The sequence below is a fragment of the Glycine max genome, chromosome 3 (assembly GCF_000004515.6).
Source record: "Glycine max cultivar Williams 82 chromosome 3, Glycine_max_v4.0, whole genome shotgun sequence".
Classification (NCBI taxonomy): Eukaryota; Viridiplantae; Streptophyta; class Magnoliopsida; order Fabales; family Fabaceae; genus Glycine; species Glycine max.
Genome location: NC_016090.4, coordinates 34,820,451 through 34,840,975, shown reverse-complemented (window position 1 = coordinate 34,840,975; position 20,525 = coordinate 34,820,451). Strand labels below are relative to the sequence as shown.

Below are 20,525 nucleotides of genomic sequence, written 5' to 3'. Positions count from 1 at the left end.
AAACTAAAGCGGAGTTTGTCTATATAAAATCCAGGTCGCCAACTGAGTTAGATCTGGATAATTTGTCTGTGATGATTGGATAAACATCATGGATTTAAGATTCTAATTGGTACTTGATAGTTTCTTTAGGCTGTCATATTTCCATATGGAAATTTAATAATTTAGCAATAACATGACGTGACAATTTTTGTCAGCTAGACTTTTCTATCGTCGTTTAAATTATTATTTTAACTAATAACGAAATTTACGTTAACTAGTCACTTATTTGTACAAAAAAAATGTAGTGTAAAATTACTCTTTTTCTTTTCATTTTGCATCATTTGAATATTTTATTTTATACAAACCCATAAATCTTCTTCAAAAAGAAATTAAAAAAATGTTAAAATGTTCATATTTCTATTTGTTTGATTTGATCTCCGAAGTCAAAGAGTATTATTGCTCCAATAAAATAGGGTGCTTATTTCCTATTTAATTCTTAAACAGTGACTCAGTGAGAAATCTAGGCATTGTTAAGATGAAATTATTGTAGTGCCTAATTAAATATTAAGGAAAGTAGAACACAATGTATGAAGACAGGGTGTTCGATATTTCCAATTCTAGACACATAGATATGCAGTATAGTTTTGAAGTGGTGGGCATTTTCCATGAATATTCCTGCTGGTATTTGTATGTCATAAATGCCAAAACATTAATGGTACAAGAGATACACACCTGTCATGACATTGGTTATTTTGTTTGAAACAGCAAACATGGGTATCACATGGGGGGTACCCTTATCATATTACTTTGTTCCATTTGGTCCTTCAGTACTGTTGTTGGCAATGCTGCACGAAGAAACATGCCTTTCTAGGGACAATAATTGCGCCATCTCCCTCTTTTGCTAATAATAGGTAGACAAACCCGCAAGCCTTTCATGCGTCTAGTGTTTCGACCTGTGTGCGTGATTGGGGTATAAATTGATTTCTGAAGCCAACACAGGTAATATCCCACTTACAACACTTCCCTTCTGGGCATTTCCTGCTTTCTGTTCCAACTCCAAACAAATAAATAAAGATACTACTTCCCTCATTTGTTTAATATTAATCATTTCCAGCCAACAAAGACACTTCACAAGAAACATACTCATATCTTATAATAACGGAAAATTTAATTCTCCGTTGTATTGATTCAAAATTTTATTAATGAACAATGTATAAATATATATGTAAATATTTTTTAAACCTTATGATCTGCCCTGAATCCTAATGAATCCCCGAGACTAATCGTGAATATAGAACCCAATGAGAACACTCTATTTAGAAATAAATCTAACACATAATAATGAAATAGTGAATTCAAACACGAGATATAATCTAAAATTTTAAGATAAATACTTATGATTTTATTAAAACAAGAATGTGTTTATTTATCTTTACAAGAAAATATGTCAAGGGATTCAAACAAAAACAAATAAAATGAAAGTGTAAAATATAAAATAATAAGATAAATACATGTTATTTTATTAAAATGAAAAGGTGAATTTATCCACTCTGGTTCATGAATAGGTCCGCTAGTGCTCTAATCCTATAAAAGAAAATATTAATAATTTCTTTGGGGGCCTAGTAGGAGTAACCTTTTGTGATTAATTTATAACCCTTATTCCAAATTTTGGCATACACTCTGGTGTCTAATTCTTTGATTCCATCTAATTAATTAATTGAACCTCACTATTCCCGAATTCATTTCATTCTCGTTCAGTCAAATCGAATTTTAACTTTGAAACCGGAGAGATATCATGAAAGGTAAGCCAACACCACCTCAACTTATTCCCTATCTACAAAACAAGAAACAAAAGAATCTTTGCATCTCTCTCCACATTCCTTCTTCATCTCAATTCTTTCTCCCTTCCCGTACAATTCATCTCTAAATCTTCCCCCACCTCCCTCCACGCCCCGTGTTTTGCACGCGCTAATGTCACTGCCGCTTCAACCTTCAAAATATGGGTTGTTTGTTTTTGTTGTCACTCGTCTCCAGAGTACATTGTCAAAGAAAACTAGTTTAATTAATTGAATGCAAGTGCGATAGTTATAATTTTTTTTGTATATTATCTTTTGAATTGTATGGATAAAAGAAAAACAATAAGTTTATGATTGTTTGATCAACAGATAAAAATAAAATATCAGAAAAAACAAAAATCTTTATCTTTTGACAAAATTACTTTTGTTCCAAAAGTTATTTTGTGTCCAATTTTCAAACATGAACTAAATCATAATATAACCATTAAAATTCAACAAACAAAAAACAATACAGTCATCAAATAAACTTAAAAGGCTAAAAACAAAAACGGAAAAACCACTCAATTTTAGACATTTTCTTCAAATTTCAACCGAGTCAATGAGTCGTCATCCATACGAAAGAAAAGAAAAAAAACAAAGAATCAATACATGATTTAGAAAATGTTATTTTTTTTCTTATAAAAAAAAATCAAGATATGGGCATTGAAAATTCCAGAGTGGATCACGGAGGCGCGTGGAACAAACGCACAACCATGGGGAAAAAATTATAAATAAAAATCCTGGAGAGATCTTGTAACACTCACTCTCAAGTAAGAAGACCCCCAAATCCCGGAAAAAATAAATAATCATAAAAGAAAAAAAAAAAAGCATCAGCAACAGTGCCCACAATAAAAAGCTGAAAAGAAAGAGAAAAACAAGATCCACCTCGAACATCTCTCCACCACCACCACCACCTCCACCACCTCCTCCTCCCTCCACCACTCTCAATCAAAATTCCCCTTCCAAAACAAATCCAATCAATTCAAATCAAATCCCTGTCTCCTCCTTAAACCGTTAAATTAAACAACAATACTAAACACCGTTTCAATTGAACAAAAAATGAGGGAAGAGGATTCCAATTGGTTTTCGCGATGGGAAGAGGAGTTTCCGTCTCCAGAAGAACTCATGCCTCTATCGCAAACCCTAATTACTCCCGATCTAGCCATGGCCTTCGACATCCGAAACCCTCACACCACCAACACCGCTCAGCAACAACACCACCAACACCAACAACAACCGCAACAACAACAACAACCTTCGAACCCTTCCTCGCTCCCCAACCCGCTACAGCAACAACAACAACAACAACAACCTACCTCCGCCGAGTTCGCCGACTCCGGCGAACTCGGCTCTGGCACCGCCGGCGAGGAGCCGGCGCGTACCCTAAAACGGCCCCGCCTCGTGTGGACCCCACAGCTCCACAAGCGCTTCGTTGACGCCGTCGCGCACCTCGGCATCAAAAACGCCGTTCCCAAGACCATAATGCAGCTCATGAGCGTCGATGGTTTGACCCGCGAAAACGTCGCTAGTCACTTGCAGAAGTACCGTCTCTACCTGAAACGCATGCAGGGGATTTCCGCCGCCGGACCCGGTGGTCCAGGCGGCGGCGCCTCCGGCGCCGTGGCCGACCCCGCCACCGACCACTTGTTCGCCAGCTCCCCGGTTCCGGCGCATTTCTTGCACCCGGCCGCGAGGCCGAATTCGGATCACTTCCTGCCGTTCGTGCCGGCGCTCCACCCCCATCAGCAGCAGCAGCAGATGGCGGCGGCGGCGCAGTACCACCGGCAGGTGGGGCATTTCGGGTCCCCGCCGAACGGGCACTTCGAGAACCCGTTCATGTCTAGGCCGAATCTTCAGAGAATGGGAGGTGGTGGTGGTGGAGGTCCTGTGCACAACAACCACCACCCTGTGAGTGGTTATGTGGAGGACATGGAGTCTGCTAATGCTGCCTCTGGAGGTAGAAAGGTTCTTACTCTGTTTCCAACTGGAGATGATTGATCAATTGATTCAATTTGGGTTTCATATGATGATGATGATGGTAATAGTATAGTATTGTGCTCTTTGTTCTTCTTCTGGTATGTGTCACTGTCTCCTTGCTGTCTTGTGAATGTGAAGTTCATGTTTGGTCAGGGTCTTAGTTGGTAATTTTGTGTTGTTTAGGGTTATTGGTATATGTTGCTAATTGGTGGTATTGGAGTCTAGAGTTTTAAGTCTGCAGATTCAAAAGCTACAGAAGTCATGATGGATAAAGTTCTGGTTGGTGTAATTAGTTAATTAACTACCCTGTGGTTGTAACTGTCTGTTTGGATAAACTTCTCTGTGGGCTTCTGGTGACTGACATTCACCATGATGTCACTTTTGGGCTACAATAGTATTGTAATTGTCTGTAATTCCGGGTGGGAATTGGCGGTTTCATGGTGCTGGGGCTTCCTCTTGTTGTCTGGGGATTGGTCATGGCTGGATGGAATCTTGGGGGGTCACTGATTGGGAGGTTTTGTGTCGGTATTCATGGAAGGAGTGGCTAAAGCCACCAATTTGGTACTTGTGTCTGCAGGTGGTAATAAACGTGGGTTACAGTTGGTAGAAACTAATGGAGGCGTATCTGATTGGCATGGTTGGTTGTGAATTCTTCGCCTAAATCTGGGAACCTCTATTGCGAAAGACTTGTCTCCTTGTTGTCGAGTTTTTTGTCGTGTAGAGGTGAGTTGTACATTGTTTGATTCTATAGGAGACTTTAATGCCTGATGTGAGGCAATCGTTCGAAATTCTAATCTTACTCCGGTGTGGGGTCTATATGCTAGATCAACTCAAGTAAACTAGTTTCTATAATTTCTAGGTTTACCCTGCTTAAAAAACAAAAAGTTCATGTTTACTTAATTGTGTATTTCTTCTTTGACTAGAATTTTCAGATTATAACATGTACTGTGACTCCTTGGGAATCTTATTATTTGATGATCAATTTGCTCATGACCTGTATCTGAGCTATGCTATGTTTTGGAGGCATAAAGGATAATGATCTAACTGTTCACATTGGCATTCTTTTTCTAGTTTTGAATAGCATGGTAAAAGTACAAATGATTGGTGGGTATTGATGTAAAGATACTTAGACTCTGTTGGAATGCATTACCCAATATGATATGCTATTATATGAGACAAAATGATGAACATCTTGCACTTCAAAATTATATATACATATCAATAGTGGCCGTATCAATTGAGAGTGTAAGAGAAATAGCCATACGTTGAAGGTTAAGATTGGTTTTACTTAAATGTAATGTTCACCATCTATTTTATGGTCGTATGGACAATATTATAGTCTGAAAATTTTGACAAACAGTCATCTGTCTAATGCATTTTAAGATAATCATCTTCATGCTGGAAGTTTCCTCAGTCTCTATGAATAACTTATTTCTTTTTGTGTACCTGGAACTCTTTCTTATCTTAATTGCAGTAGTTCAAAGTCAAATTAAAATGGCAACTTAACTCCATAATTAGGTAGAGTCAGCATCTCTTTAAAGTTACTCAAATAACATGCTCATTGTAAGTGAAACTCCTTGATTTCAATCTTAATCTGTTTTGCTTCTCCAGTTTCCAGAGTTTCATGTGTTAGTCATGTATTTTTCGTGAATGTACTTATGTTTTGAAAGAAACATGGATTTAGCTTCAGCATGACAAAACTATTTTTGCAAAAGCTTATAAACAAATTGTAGTCCTTCCTTTCATGGCTCGCTTGAATTTTCATTCCTTTTGTTGTTGATGGTCTATATATTAGTTTTGATGAACAAATTACCCTGCACACATTCATTATGAAGAACAAGAGCTGTAATGCTTTACAATGCAGCAACTAGCATGAATATTTTCCCAACTTTGGAGTCTTTTTAGCCATCCGAAGTGGCAACCTTGCGAATTTCTTTCTATCTTCCACATGAGAAATATTGTTGTCATCGCTAACTACTTTTCGGTTTTTCTCATTTTGTTAAGCAACTTGTAGGGATTTGTGTCATTTACAATTGAACCAGACTTGCATCGCCCAATATCTATCATGGAGAAAACGTGTTATTATGCAATATATAGGAAACTAATCCGAGTGCTATAAATGAATTTGTTTAGATGATTTTTTCTATAAGCACTTGTAGCGAAGCTTATTTTATTTTTTTCTTATTTTTTTAAGTGCTTATAAAGAAGTTTATTCAAACAAATATTATATATTTTTTTTTGTCAGCTGTCCAAAACATTGTGTTGTCCTGCTCCGGGTTGGAAATAGACTTTTCTTGAAGGCACTAACTTATTAATGGTCGTTTTTGCCTCGCAAGTTATGCAAACAATTGACCTAGGTTTTTTTCAAGAGAAAGCAGAAGAATAGAAAGAGTTTTCACCAAAATTAATTGAAGAAGACTTTTATGCTAAAAAAAAGTTAAAGATAAAAAAAAGAAGTTAAGTCAAATAGAAAATACAATATGACATACTTAACTGGTTAATATATGCTTTTATCATAACAATGGTATGTTGTTATCTCTTGTTTTCTTAATGGTCACGTCATTGTCTCTTCTTTTCTTAGCAGCTACGACAGCAACACTAGGATATCATTTCATGGATTGTGAAAGTAAATTTCTTGAAGAAAATATCATTTATTTGACATTGTGCAACGTAATCGATTTTTTTCCTCTCGAAAGAGGAAAGTTTAACTCTTTATTCAAAGTTTCGTTCCTACAGGTAACTTGAGATCGTACATATATCACTAAGTCACTAACTTTGTGCGCTGAGCATTTGTCGAAACCCATATCGACATTTGTCCACTTGCGACAAATCAATTGTCTCCATGGTGCACTAGGTACCCGTCAAATCTTTAATGACTATTGCTATGACAAGACTCAATGTAAAGTACATTCTTTATATATACAAAATTGTTCATATGATAAATCATGATATTTTCCTTCTTAAGTAAGATACTAGCCTCAAAGGGAAAGACAGATCTATCCTCTTTGCCATGACATGATGACGATGAGAAACGTATACCGTCAAGGAAAGACTGAAAGACTGAATCTAGGGGAAAGTGTCTGTTCTTTTATTTATTAAACTTAATATCAGTTATCCTTCAATTCTTATACCTATATGGATCTTCTTTTAAAGGCAATTTTAAAACACTGATATTAAATATGATATTTCTGTTGGTAAAAATTCAAACTTCGATTTACCACTTTGTGAAATACTAACTCATTTTACTATATCTAATCCCAGTGGTTCTTCTTCTCCAACTTTCATATTATAGCCTATAACATTATTTTCAATTGCAAAAGGTGGATCATATGTACAGCAGAAACAAAAATCCTCTTTCATGTCTTTGCTTCTCATACTGGATGGATGATTGATGCAAGGACAAATATTAGTAATATATTCTAAAATACTTATGAAACATTTTTATTATCATATAAAATTAACACAACTCCTATTAAATCCTAAAAGAAACATTGAACAGATATAACTTTGCATAATTTACATAAATTTATTAATGATAAAGTGTTGAAAAATGTTGAAGTGTATGTTATTTATATTTTTCAGTGAAGGATATCTTTGTTAAAAGAAAAAGGCAGGCAGTGTGAAAAGCAAAAGTGAGGTTTAAATAACAAACCCCGTTCAAAATATATAGTTTTTTGTGCGGCCCAATACGAGTTTGATATTCAAAGAGCACAATTTACGTGTAAGTGGGCCAACCAAATCTTGCCATTGTTTGTTATTTAACCAATGGATCACAGTACCTCAGATTTGGGCACAATGGCGCGGAAACAAATGGAATAAAATTCGGATCATCCTCTGTATCCTTTGCTCAAATGGAAAATATACTTCAGGCAACCTTATTGGGAAAAAAATGACGTATATTATTTATACAGCATACTTTTTTTTAGCTGAATGATTTATAAAGCATACTAATAGCGTCAAAGGTGTTAAGAATTAATTTTGATATTTTTGTATAAATACTTAAAAATTAATTTTTTGAATTTAATCCTGCTATTCTTATAAGATTAAGTTACACGTGAAAGACTATTATCATTGCAGCTTAATTTGTTATATTTTGGTATAGGAACCTAACAGATTTCAGAAATGGCATACACTATTATTAATTGGTATACATTAAATGAGAAGGGTAAATTTTTTTTTCTTGGGAACTCGGAATAATTTAACTGAGAAATAAAAATGTGAATTGTGGCATTCTTGATTGGTTTTTGTATAACCTATTCGTATCAATTGACACCTTTGGTTAGATATATTACATGGAAATAAAAAGGTTTTCTAATGAACCTTAAAGTAAAAATATTTTAGTGGGAGAAAAAAAATTTATTGTTCATGATCTTTTTTTTTTTTTTTCTATGATTTTCATCATAAATTTTTTTAAAAAATTCTTCAACTAATGTCTTAAGAACATTGATTAACAAGACCTTAATTTTATTAATATAAAGACTTTCTTTAAAACTTTTTTTATGGTGACTTTCTTTAAAACTTGGAACTCTTATGTTTGGGTTTTTTAAATGAAATGATTGAAAAATATATAAGTGGGTTAATTTTTTTTAAAAAAAAAAAAAACTTCAAAAGAAGTTGCTTTGAAGCTTTTCTTCAAAAGTTAAAAAAATTATCACAATTTTAAAAAAAATCTTATGCCGCTCAGCGTTTCTTTTCATCTTAGGATTTTATTTTGTTTTTAATTAATTTAACACCTAGTTTAATTTATTACTGTAGTTATTGATAGAAATAATATGATTTTGTTTTAATTTTGGATTGATTTTAATTAGTTTTATAATATTTTATTTACTTTAAGATTCTTTTATATTTCACTTCAAAAAAAGTTTCTTTTATTTATGTTTAAGATTTTTAATTAGGCAAATTCAAGATTTTCTTGTTACATTATTTACGTTAAAAATAAGATAAATTATATTTTAGACTTAAATTTGTTTCCAATCCTTATAAGATAAATGAATTTTGATTTTAATGTTTGGAAAAAAAAATCTTTGATTTTTAGAAGAAAAAGAAGTCATTGATATTCTAGCTTAAGAAAATCTATCTCAACTTACTCTTATACCACAAACTTAAAAAATTTCACCACAAGCTTGCATTAAAGGTATATATATTTACTTCCATATTATATAGAATATTCTATTTTTTTATTTAAAAAATTTCACCACAAGCTTGCATTAAAGGTATATGATTTCTTACTGTATACGACTAATCAGGGTTTTTGACAAAAAGATATTATACTGAATCAAATAATTTTTTTGGATTGGATAAAAAAATTTAATCGCTTCCATGACTCTTGCTCGATCAAATAAATAAAATTATCTGCCCAATTATTTTTTAAAGGCCTCCATCCAGCTGGCGTCCTTATCCTTATAGAGTGGGATGCAGATCAACCTTACAGGGTAGGCGTGCTCATCAAAATTAGCAAATAAACTTGTGGTTAGAGAACAACATATTTTAAGTTGCAAGGATAATTTTTTATTTTATACTATTTTGTTTATTAAATAATGAATAATACGAATTGGTTGAAGATAATAAGTAAGTCGTTAAAATCCAAAATTAAACAAGGTACTAATAAAGCAACCACAGAAACCTTATCATATATTGCAAATCCAGTGATACACTACAATTCACTATTTTATAAACTGTCACATTAAAAGTACCCAACGATTTACTATAACCATCAAAACTGAAAACCAAAGCCATATCCCTACAATAAGGGTCTATGACAGAACTGACAAATGAACTTAACATGAAATTCTAAAAAAGCTAACATAACTTTTTGCATCCAAATTGAATATTCTCCCCCTAAATGTCATCTAATAGTTCTGTGAATAGTCAAAGCTCAACGGCTGTTGACCAAATGGAGCCTGCAAAAAACAGCAAAAAGTATATAAGATGCATAGTGTTGGAACAAGTAAAATCAGATATAGGTGAAAAAATAAAAATAAAATCTTTAATCCTTCTAAGAGAGTAGAACTCAAACAACGCATAGTCTAGCAAATTCATTTACCTACCCCAACAATCATGTATCATAATATCACATGTCAGGAAAATCTCAACATTTTAAAGCAACAAGAATTGGAGATACAAGGTTGGTCTAAGGGTGAAGGGAGGGGGGAGAGGTTGCGAATTTGAATCCCCCCAACTAACATGTCCGTGTTTGTACAGATATACAGATCTACCTCCCAACACAAAACTAAGATTTGTCATTAAAAAAATACAATAAAATGAAATAATATGACCGTGTTTGTACAGATATACAGATCTACCTCCCAACACAAATTAAGTACATATTGGAGAATAAAAATGGCCTAACAGTCCAAATCTATATGCATTGTGCTACAAGAAATTGCAAGTTGGCAAAAGCAAGCTGCCGCCACCAAACGCGTAAATTGGATGAGATACATTAACAGACCACACAAACAGTCATTCCCAAAAATCATTTTAAGCAGTTCAGAGCATTAAACAATGAAACCTACATCATTAATTAATGAAATTAATAGATTTATTGCTAACATGTCCTGGTATTTTTTAAGCTAATACAGATATCACTCATCGAATTCTGCAGGATAATAAAATTAGGTAAACTAAATGTAATTTACCTGGAAAACACCATGTCTAAATTGGTCATATGAATGAGCATACATCATTGCAGCACTAGGCCACTGTAGGTAAGCACCCTCACTAGATGTCTGATTCAATCCTGGGGTGCCAAAAGGACTCATTATCGGGGTTGAAGGAGGTGCATAGCCAAGTGAGGCTTGAGTTTGTGACATCTGACCCAACTGGTTAAATGTAGCATCGTATTGAGCAAATGAAGGTTGAGCTTTTTGCAAGTTAAATGGCACCAAGTTAACAGCAGAGGCTGGGATACTCCTAGCATACCTGCACCAATAATGTAATTCATTCAGAAAAATGTATACTCAAAGTTACTAAATCAGTACAGATCGCATCAACTGTCAAATAGCTAAAACCTTCAAGAAACAAAAAACATCTTTAAACATCACATCACAAGTTATATAGATTCTTAAATCCAGAGTGCCATCAAATGTGCCAGCCAATTATCAGAAATGTCATTATTCAGTCTTTGCTGTGTATCCCTCCCCTACTTCGTCTCTCACAAACAAACAAACAGCTTTTAATCTTTTATTGTCATATATAAATACACCTCAACTTCCAAGTTTAGTGCAGAAAAATGACTAAATAAACATGCATTTGCAACTACGGCATTCAATTGCGGGAAAGCTCTCAGTTAAATAACAGAATACAGTAATATGACTCACCTTCCATAACTACGGTCATAATCTGGATCACTGCGATCCTTTTCCCTATCTCTGAGTATGGCAACTCGAGTCGAACAACTATCCCTGACACTGATATATCTTTCTGAATCAGCCATGGGGTTCTTGCTAGTTTCATTCTCATCCTTGCTAGTAGAAGAATTTCTCCCGTCCATTGGAACCATGGATGAGGTATCGCCTGATTCAGAGCTTCTAGGGCTACTAAAGATACGTGCCCGCGCCCGGTCATATTCCTCCTTCCTTTCTTCCACACTTCTTACAGGATTTCCTTTCGTCCCAACTCCGTTGGCATCATTCAAACTGTTTCTATTGGGCCTAGGTCTAATAACAAATTTTTTCAGCTCAGATTTATCATTTTCCAACTGCTTAGCAGGTATTTCAGATAATCGAACCACAGGATACTTGCTTTCTGGTAACTTCCTCACCAGAATTTTACTTCCCTGGCCATCTAAGCCATTATCTTGAACCATTGTTTGCATGTTGTAGTGTTGAGCAACACGGTGTGCAGCCAGTCGGAGGTAGGAAGAAGGGAAATGTTGAAACTCAAAATGCTGCTGATCAGCATTATTCAAAAACTTCTGGATGTCCAGCTCCATCCTCAAAACTAAAAGATAAAAACAAAGTAGAAAATAATAGATAAAATGTCAAAATTTACAATGACAGAAAAAAAGTAGAAAGAAAACAACCAAAATGCAGTCAGAATTCAGAAACAACAATAGTAAAGGGAAATTACAGGCAGAAAATAATCATCAAAGAATGGCGCATTCATTTTCCATAAAACTCCTAATAGGACTGCCAACCAACACTCGAGGACTACTAATTTAAGCTTATGACACAATTTTGATCCAATCCAAATAAGCAATACTTCAACAACATCTAAATAGTAGAAACTAAATGCAATAACAGTAAGATACTCACAGACTCACAGAGTATCTTAGCCAGAGGGCTGAAAATAAGCTAAAGGTCTTATGTAAAAAATTGTGTTTATTTTGTCGTGTAGTTTCCAACCCTCAGGTCTTATGTAACAATTTTCCAGGGCTCAGGCTTCTGTACATGACTTAAATTAATCTTTACATTGAGATGGAACTTTGACAGTTTTAAAGTAGCACCAATAAGTTCATAAGCTACTCCGGCATAGTGTAGCTTAAATCCTATCTCCGGATAAGGTTTAGCATATACTAAGGGATTTGCAAGCCTGATTCATGAAATGGCAGCGGTAATGAACATTTGTAGTCCATGATGAATGGCATGTTTTTGAAAATTCAAAGCATAAAAATGATACACTGAAATACAATTTATGAACTCTGGTAATTGAGGTGCTTCCCTATCTCATCCCAAGCTAATCTTCTAAAATTTTATTTTGCAGAAACATGCATAATTGCGTAGCCTACGATCACATCAATATTAGTTAACATAATTAACAATAAACCCGCATATTATAATCCTATATATTGATTATTCCCAAAGAGCAACCACAACGCCACACATCAAAATCAGAGTCTCAATCTCAAATTTATCACAATTAAGCAGGGAATAACCACAACCATCCCAGATCTGACTTCAATTAACCTAAACATAACCAAAAGGTAAAAACACAGATTCTTACCAAAAAAACCTACAACGAAAAATTCAAAGAGGTCGAAGCAAAATGAAGCTCAAGCAAGAATTTTGAAGCATACCCACGACGCGGAACAATCGATATAACAAAAACAACCCCACCCCAGAAACAAAAATTAAAAAAAACAAAAACAAAAACAGAACAGAACAGAGCAGAGCAGAGCAGAGATTTTATTAAGAAGAAACTAACTGGTGAGGCGGTGACGAGGGTTCTGGAGAGCCTCGACCAAAAAGGGGTCAACCATTGACTCCTTGTCTTTGAATCCAGAAACAACTGAGTCGTTGGAGAGGCACAACGAATCCATATTTGAGGAATAATAACAACAACAATAACTATAATAAAAAGATTAATTACAATAATAACAATAATAAGGATAATAGTAGTATAGTTGTTCCTTCTTCCTTCCCTAAAGGGTAAAGGCAAGGAATAACAATAAGAAGAAGAAAGAAGAGGGAAGAAAGAAGGGTTTGTGCCTTAAAAGCATAGGAAAAAAGAAAGGTATAGATTAGATTAGAAATCCAATCCAACTCAACCCAACAACTTCTTCTCTCCCTTCTTTCTTTCTCTTGCAGGGAACAAGATTTGGTGACAATGAATAAATATTTCTAATTTCTTTCCTTCCCCAAATCTTTTTTCTTCCATCCCTCTTTTTCCATTGTTTTAATTAATGTGAACAGACAAAAAGGGTCTCACCGCGTTAGCGTTATCTTCTTTGTACGGTTCGCTCCACCCGTCACAAATCATTAATTCCCCACTCCTATTATCTTTTTGCTTTTTCTTCCAACAAAAAAATCTCATTAAAAAATCTATTTTTGTTTCTGTGATTTGAAAATATTTCAATTTTGATCTTCCAAGTAGTTATAATTAATATTTAATGATGACTGTAAAAATTGTTAGAGATACACTTTGAGAAACAAAAGATAAGTAATTTAAAATTAAAGATACGAAAATTAAGAAAAAGATATATATGGAGAAAACTGAATTTAAAATATTTTAGAAAGAAGAAATCCATACTTTATCTTTTTTATGAATTTAATTGGCTTTGATATAAAAGAATGTAACTTGCTAGTTGCTATAACGTATAATTATTTGTTCTTGATGTAACGTATTTTTTTTTATGAAAAGTCAATAAAATCTTATGAGATATGTTTGAATTAGTAGTAGAAAATAAACATGGCTGGACATAATAACAAGGAGGTAAAAGGGAAGGGGGTTATGGCACTCGTGATACAAGAACTAATGATGACATTGCCAAGAGAATAGGGAGTGTCAGTATGCAACAAAGTAAAAAACAAAACTTTTTAAATCTAAACTGGGTGGTACTCTGAAAGGCAAATATAAGGGGAAAAGACACTTGACATGTAGAACAAACTCGGTGATGTCTGAACCTTCGGCTTTGGGGGATTTCTCTGGTCTTCTAGAGGAAGGGGAGAGGTTAGTGTGCTCTGAATCGACCATCATGTCTCAAGTTCCATGTGATGAATTCATTAGTTGTTATGATAAAAGTTCATAGGCAAAGGTTATATTGGAACTTGGAATGGGGGGGATGAACAGGAGTTGTTACAGAAAATTGTGCTACTGGAGAGACAAGATAAAGAAAAGGTATTGTTGAGGTGAAAAAAAGGCAAAACGACAGGAAAATAGTGGGTTTATTATGAATATTATATCCTATAATGTAAGGGTTTGGGGGACAAGGTGAAATAGAGGTTTATTAGGGAGTGGTGGTGAAGCAAAATATTCAAATAGCATGTTTTCAAGAAACAAAAGAATAGCGGGGGGTGGGGGGGTGAGAACTGCGAGGTACAACAGGTGAAAAGCATCCGGGGGATTACTATGTGTTTTGGAATAATGACTTCTTGGTGGTGAACAATCATTTTGTGGGGGAGGGGTACATTGGTTTGGAAGGAAGATTGAAGTTGGAAGATTGTGAGATCATGGTGATAAATGTCTACTCATCTTATGACTTTGTCATTAAGAAGCGACAATGGGAAGAATTGAAAGTTAAAAAACAATCTAGTGGTATCGATTTGTGGTGCATTGTGGTTTACTTCAACGCGACAAGATATGGTAATGGAAGGCATGGAGAGGGGTGTAGTGATGGTAGAAGGGGGAGTCGAATGCTTTTAATAAATTCATCTTGGAGTCGAAATTGGTGGAGGTACCAAGACTTGGAGGCTTATTTAGTTGGTTTAGGCCAAATGGTAAATTTAAAAGTCATCTTGATAAGTTTTTGGTGTCGAGAGATTGGAGTTGTAGATGGGGAATGTTCTCAAGTTACATTGGATAGGAACATCTTAGATCATTGTGTGATTATTATTAGAGACTCTAATGTTGATTGGGATCCTAAGCTTTTTAGGACATTAGATTGTTGGTTCCATGACAAGACCTTTTGTGGAGTTTGTGAAAAATCTTTGGAGAAGTTTGGATGTTCAAGGTTGGGCAGTTATGTCTTCAAAGAGAAATTGAAGGCATTGAAGAACGGTCTTAAAGTGTGGAATAAAAATCATTTTGGTAATGTTCATGAATGTCATGAGGAGATCTCTAAATGATTTAAATAAAAAAGGAGGAAACTTTAGTATTGTCCAATGAGGAGATTCAGGTTGAAATTGCAAGGTGACTTTTGACTTGTGGCTAGAAGAAGTGAATCTCTTTTAAACCAAAAAGCAAGAATTATATGGCTGAAGGAGGGCGATAGTAACTCTAAATTCTTTCATGAGTGTGAATTGGAGAAGGAGGAAAAACTTGTTGAGGGGGGTATTGATGGAGGGAAGGAGGGAGGAGGAGCCAAAAAAAGTTAAAGAGATGATAAAGAATTTTTTTAGGGAAAGGTTTAAGGAGGAAGAGTGGTGTAGACCTACGTTGGAGGGAGTTCATTTCCAAATATTTCTCAAGACGAATATGGTAATTTTGAGGAGGATGAGATAAAGAAGGCTATTTGGGAGTGTGGGAGTTCAAAGAGTCTAGGGCCAGATGGATTCAACTTGTAAATTCATTAAGGCTTTTTGGGAGATGTTGAAAGAAGATATAAAAAGCTTTGTCAAGGACTTTCATGGTATTGGTGTTGGAAAAGAACAAATTGAGAAATATGTGGATATTCTTAATTGTAGGTTGAGGTCAATTCCTTTTACCTACTTGGGATTACCTATTGGTTCAAATCCTAGGAAGTTTTCTATGTGTGAACTTATCGTGCGAAAATTTGAAAGGAAGTTGTCTACTCGGAAACACAAAATTTTGTCATTTGTTGGGAGGCTTTGCCTCATTAACTTGGTTCTCTCTTCTCTCCTTCTTTTATTTTTTATTTTTTTAAGGTTTCAGTTTCCATTGTTAACATTTTGGTGAGGTTACAAAGAGAATTTTTGTAGGGTGAAGAGTTAGGTGTGAGGAGGATTTGTTGGGTTAAGTGGGAAAAGGTGTGTAGCGCAAAAAGGATGGAGGGCCAAGGTGTTAGACACCTACGTTGGTTCAATGAGTGTCTTCTTGCTGAGTGGAGTTGGGCGTTGTTCAATGATCATGACTCCTTATGGAGGCAAATCATTGTTTCTAAGTATGATGGGTGGAGAGGCCTAGATGAGGAGGTGGATAAGTTTGTTTCTTTATGGTGGAGGGATGTGCAAAAAGTGTGTGGATATGTGGTTCCATAAGCTGAGAGTGTGGAAGATTGGAAATGGCCACATCACAAGGTTTTGGGAGGATAGTTGGTTGGAGGGTGACACCTTAGCTTCTTTTTTCCTGAGATTGTACAATAATTCTTTGCAACATGGGGTATGTATTGAGAAGATGGGTAGGTGGGCATCAGGTAAATGTGAGTGGGCTTTTAGTTGGAGAAGGAGTTGGTTTGTATGGGAAAGTCTTATGGTGGATCCTTTTATGGGTAAGTTACAAAATTGTAACTTCGTTCAAGGTGTGCCTAATGTGTGGGTGTGGTCTACTGACAATTCTAGTTCCTTCTCGGCTAAGTCGACTTATGCAACACTCCACGATCTTAGATTAGGATCGAAATTGGATGAAACTCTGAGAAGGGTTTGAGATTTGGAAATTCCACCAAAGGCTCAGTTCATGGTGTGGAGGCTAATATTGGGTCGACTCCTGACTAAGATAAACTTGGTAAGGAGAAACATTGTTCTCGAGGAAGGTTAAACTAAATGCATTTTTTTGTGGACTGATTGATGAGAATGTTGATCACTTGTTCCTTCACTTTAATGAGATACATTCATTATGGATTTGGTGTTGGAAGTGGTTTAATTATTCCTATATATGTGCGGGTAACTTGAGGGCTAACTTTGATTTGGCTCCTTCATGCATTTTGACATCTGCTGATCGACGGAGGTGGGAGATAGTGTGGTGTGTTTTTCACTTGGTTTGTTTGGAATTACATGAATGTTTGCTTATTTAAAAATAAGCCTTTTGTGAAGGATAAAATTTGGCAGGAATTTATGCTAGTTGCATGAAAATGGCTTGTGGGTAACTCCTTCGAATTTAGCTACTCAAGCGTTTAATGGCAGTTAAATCCAGGGGTGTGTCTTTATTCTAATGATGGTGGGCTAATCACTAGGTGTCTATCGTGATGGCGAGATTGATATTTTTTGGAGTGTATGGCTATAAAGGCATAGGTGGTGCTAAAAATAGCCAAAATTTCTATTGTGCAGAATCGTTTTCAATAGTTGGATTGTGCTAACACCTTTAGCACATCTTCGTCATTCTTCAATTCTGTTATCACATATTCAATTAAATTTTTTGAATACTTAACATGACCTGGTTGTCGAAAGAACAATCGTCTAACCAATTGTGAGTTGTGAATTCCATTAGGGAGAACCATTATAGGTGCAACTTGCTTGATTAAATCCTTGAGTTTGTCGATGCTGCATCCCGAAGGAATGTCAAATCTTATTGGATTAGTTCCAGTAAAGGAGTAACCCAAAAACTCACCTTGACATGGTATGTTCCACTTCCCGTTGTAATACATAAGTGCATCATCATCATCATTTTTCAATTGTATAGATTGAAAAAAATATTGTTGACCTGCATCTGTGAATGGTTGTCGATAGTAGATTTCATCCACTAATTGATCGTTGGTTAGTTGAAGGGTGTTGTGCATTCTATGCTTGAGTGTATCAAAAGAATTGTCGTTAGGAACTCGCATTGGTGTTGGAGTGGGACTTTAAAAATAAACACCAGTTTGGTTGTGAGTGATTGATCCATTTTGGAAAAATGAAGGCTAATTTGGAGTTAGTAATGGTTTGGCTGCTTGTTTCTCCCAAAAATGACATAGTAATAAGATTGAATTTGGTTTATGAGAGTATGTTGTGTGAGATTGTGCGTTTGTATTGTGTGTGTATGTTGTGTTATTTATAGTTGTATGAGTATCTTGCCACGTTGATGTGTATTGGAATCCAATGTTTCTTTTTTCCTAATAACTGATGTACGAGACGTCCATTATAATTTCAGAGTGAAAAAAGAGATTATGAGTTATCCATCTCATGTCAGTTTTGCACATGTCTCTGAAAATTAAATGTCTCACCTGCAAAACTGACATGAAATGGACAACTCATAATGTAGAGTGTTGTCAATTTAGACTGTGATTTTTCCCATGTAATGATGATTTTTAGAGTGAAAAAATAGATTATGAATTGTCCATTTCATGTTAGTTTTGCAAGTGAGACATTTAATTTTTAGAGACGTGTACAAATTGTAAAGTGTTGTCAATTTGGACTGTGATTTTTCCCTTGTAATTAAAGCAGCAGACGTCCATGATTACTTTCAGAGTGAACAAAGAGATTATGAGTTGTCCATTTCATGTCAGTTTTGTCGATGAGATATTTAATTTTTAGAAACAGTATAGTGTAAATTACAAAGTATTGTGAATTTTGACACTTATGTTACCATGTCAACTACTGCAGTAAAAGTGAGTAGACTAAAAATTGCTAATTTAAATTTAAAGGAAAAATTATTTCAATACGTAAAGTGATAACTGAAGACGAACATAAGACATTACATGAAAATCTCAAAGAAGAAATAACTTAGACATGAATGATCTGTAGATTACCAATCTCGTTTGAATATTGGTTCGTGGGATGGAGACAGGTTACTTCCTTCGGGCCTAGAAGATGAGTCAATATCACTATCATGGTTTTTAACCCAACAAGTCTCGTATTCATCTGATAAGTCCTCAAGATTAGAGGTTGAGCTATGTTGGTTGTCTGGTGGGTTATTATTGAGACAAATTATGGCAAATAACTCCACAAATGGAAGTGATGGGTTGTTGTAAAAAATGTTGAACATTTTTCGAACATCAGCATCATCTCGCAAAATAAAAGATGTGTACATATAACGTTGTCCTGACTCAAATATAGGGCACCGAAAGTGGAGATGTTGGATATGTTGTTGTGGGTCAATGTCTAGTTTTTGGTGAACAAGTTCAAGCAATTGTGTAAAGGTTATGACCTTGTTGACCATGAAAGTTTTTGTGTTGTTACTAAAGAAGGTGGTGCCCTCATTAGTATTGCAAATTTGGTCGTCGTAGTGAACACAAACATATGCAGTTAAGTGACACATTGTGGTAGGGATTGAGATGAAAATTTGAAATTGTTACGAATGTCTTTAGTTATAGTGGTATTTATAGAATTTGATTATAGTTGGGTGAGTCACATAATTAATTATGCATTTAGATGAATGGGTAAATGAACACTTAAGCATATTTACAAGGGTCCATAATGTGCAAATTGCAGAGTGAACAAAACAACTGAGTGAAAAAAAAAAACTAAGTTGTCCACACGTCATGTCAGTTTTACTGGTGTGACATTAATTTTTTTAGAGACATATGCAAATTGCCGAGTGTTGTCAATTTCAACTGTGATTTATCCCTGATAATTGATGGAGCAAAAGTCCATTATAATTTTGGAGTAAAAAAAACTAATTTGTGCAAATTGCAAAGTGTGTTACAAATATTTTTTTTTTTAGATTTTTTGACGTTATTACCATGGAAAAAGTGTCCAAATCATAGTTCTTTTTTATTTTGTGCTTGCATTTTGAGGTGATATCCCATGGAACTAGTGCACGATATAATTTTTTTTGGATTCTTTGACATTCAAAACATAGAAAAAGTGTGTCACGAATATCATTAATGTGTTTGACATCATTTGAAAAAAATGGAGAACATGGATACTCACGCATAGTTGCTAGGGTTCAAATCATAGTTTTTTTTTGTGCTTGTATTTTGAGGTGTCTTTTAATGGAACTAGTGCATGATATAATTTTTTTTTATTCTTTGACGTTCAAATCATAGAAAAAGTGAGTCACAAATATCATTAATGTGTTCAATATAATTTTAAAAAAATGCAGAACATGGGTATTTAACCATAGTTGCAAGGGTTCAAATCATAGTTTTTTTATTTTGTGCTTGTATTTTGAGGTGTTATTCCAGGGAATTGGTACACGATATAATTTTTTTAGATTCTTTAATGTTATTACCATAGAAAAAGTGTATCACGAATACATTAATGTGTTCGACATCATTTGAAAAAAATGTAGAACATGGGTACTAACGCATAGTTGCAAGAGTTCATATCATAGTTTTTTTGATTTTGTGTTTGTATTTTGAGGTGTTATTCAATGGAACTGGTGCACGATATAATTTTTTTTGGATTTTTTGACGTTCAAAACATGAAAAAAGTGTGTCATGAATATCATTAAAGTGTTGGACATAATTTGAAAAAAATGCAGAACATGGATACTTACGCATAGTTGCAAGGGTCCAAATCATAGTTTTTTTTATTTTGTGTTTCT

General features: G+C 34.7%; 2 protein-coding genes across 4 annotated transcripts; one reads left to right on the top strand and one right to left on the bottom strand.

Annotated features, from left to right (window-relative positions):
- The first annotated feature begins 2,581 nt into the window (after positions 1 to 2,581).
- Positions 2,582 to 6,031, top strand: LOC100815363 (transcription factor MYBC1). Of its 2 annotated transcripts, XM_041014009.1 has the most exons (2): positions 2,591 to 3,771; positions 5,796 to 6,031. In XM_041014009.1, the coding sequence occupies exons 1-2, from the start codon at positions 2,874 to 2,876 to the stop codon at positions 5,894 to 5,896; spliced, it is 999 nt and encodes a 332-aa protein (XP_040869943.1). In that variant the 5' UTR covers positions 2,591 to 2,873; the 3' UTR covers positions 5,897 to 6,031. The 2 variants fall into 2 exon arrangements, with proteins under 2 accessions (XP_003521111.1, XP_040869943.1); XM_003521063.5 differs by lacking the exon at positions 5,796 to 6,031 and having other exon boundaries at positions 2,582 to 4,804.
- A 3,363-nt stretch (positions 6,032 to 9,394) lies between these two features.
- Positions 9,395 to 13,480, bottom strand: LOC100814835 (R3H and SUZ domain-containing protein). 2 transcript variants are annotated; one of them, XM_041013814.1, is made up of 5 exons: positions 13,437 to 13,480; positions 12,933 to 13,016; positions 11,108 to 11,729; positions 10,427 to 10,709; positions 9,397 to 9,691 (listed from the first exon to the last, which is right to left on the bottom strand). In XM_041013814.1, exons 2-5 carry the CDS (start codon positions 12,985 to 12,987, stop codon positions 9,641 to 9,643), a joined length of 1,011 nt encoding a protein of 336 aa, XP_040869748.1. In that variant the 5' UTR covers positions 12,988 to 13,016; positions 13,437 to 13,480; the 3' UTR covers positions 9,397 to 9,640. The 2 variants fall into 2 exon arrangements, with proteins under 2 accessions (NP_001348440.1, XP_040869748.1); NM_001361511.1 differs by lacking the exon at positions 13,437 to 13,480 and having other exon boundaries at positions 9,395 to 9,691; positions 12,933 to 13,397.
- Positions 13,481 to 20,525: the final 7,045 nt, after the last annotated feature.

Coding starts and splice junctions, on each gene's coding strand:
- LOC100815363 (XM_041014009.1), top strand. CDS start 2,874: ATGAGGGAAGAGGATTCCAATTGGTTTTCGCGATGGGAAGAGGAGTTT. Junction 3,772..5,795: donor TGCTAATGCTGCCTCTGGAG/GTAGAAAGGTTC, acceptor CATTTTGTTAAG/CAACTTGTAGGGATTTGTGT.
- LOC100814835 (NM_001361511.1), bottom strand. CDS start 13,047: ATGGATTCGTTGTGCCTCTCCAACGACTCAGTTGTTTCTGGATTCAAA. Junction 11,730..12,932: donor CCCTCGTCACCGCCTCACCA/GTTAGTTTCTTC, acceptor TTTATCTTTTAG/TTTTGAGGATGGAGCTGGAC. Junction 9,692..10,426: donor TTAGACATGGTGTTTTCCAG/GTAAATTACATT, acceptor TGTTTTTTGCAG/GCTCCATTTGGTCAACAGCC.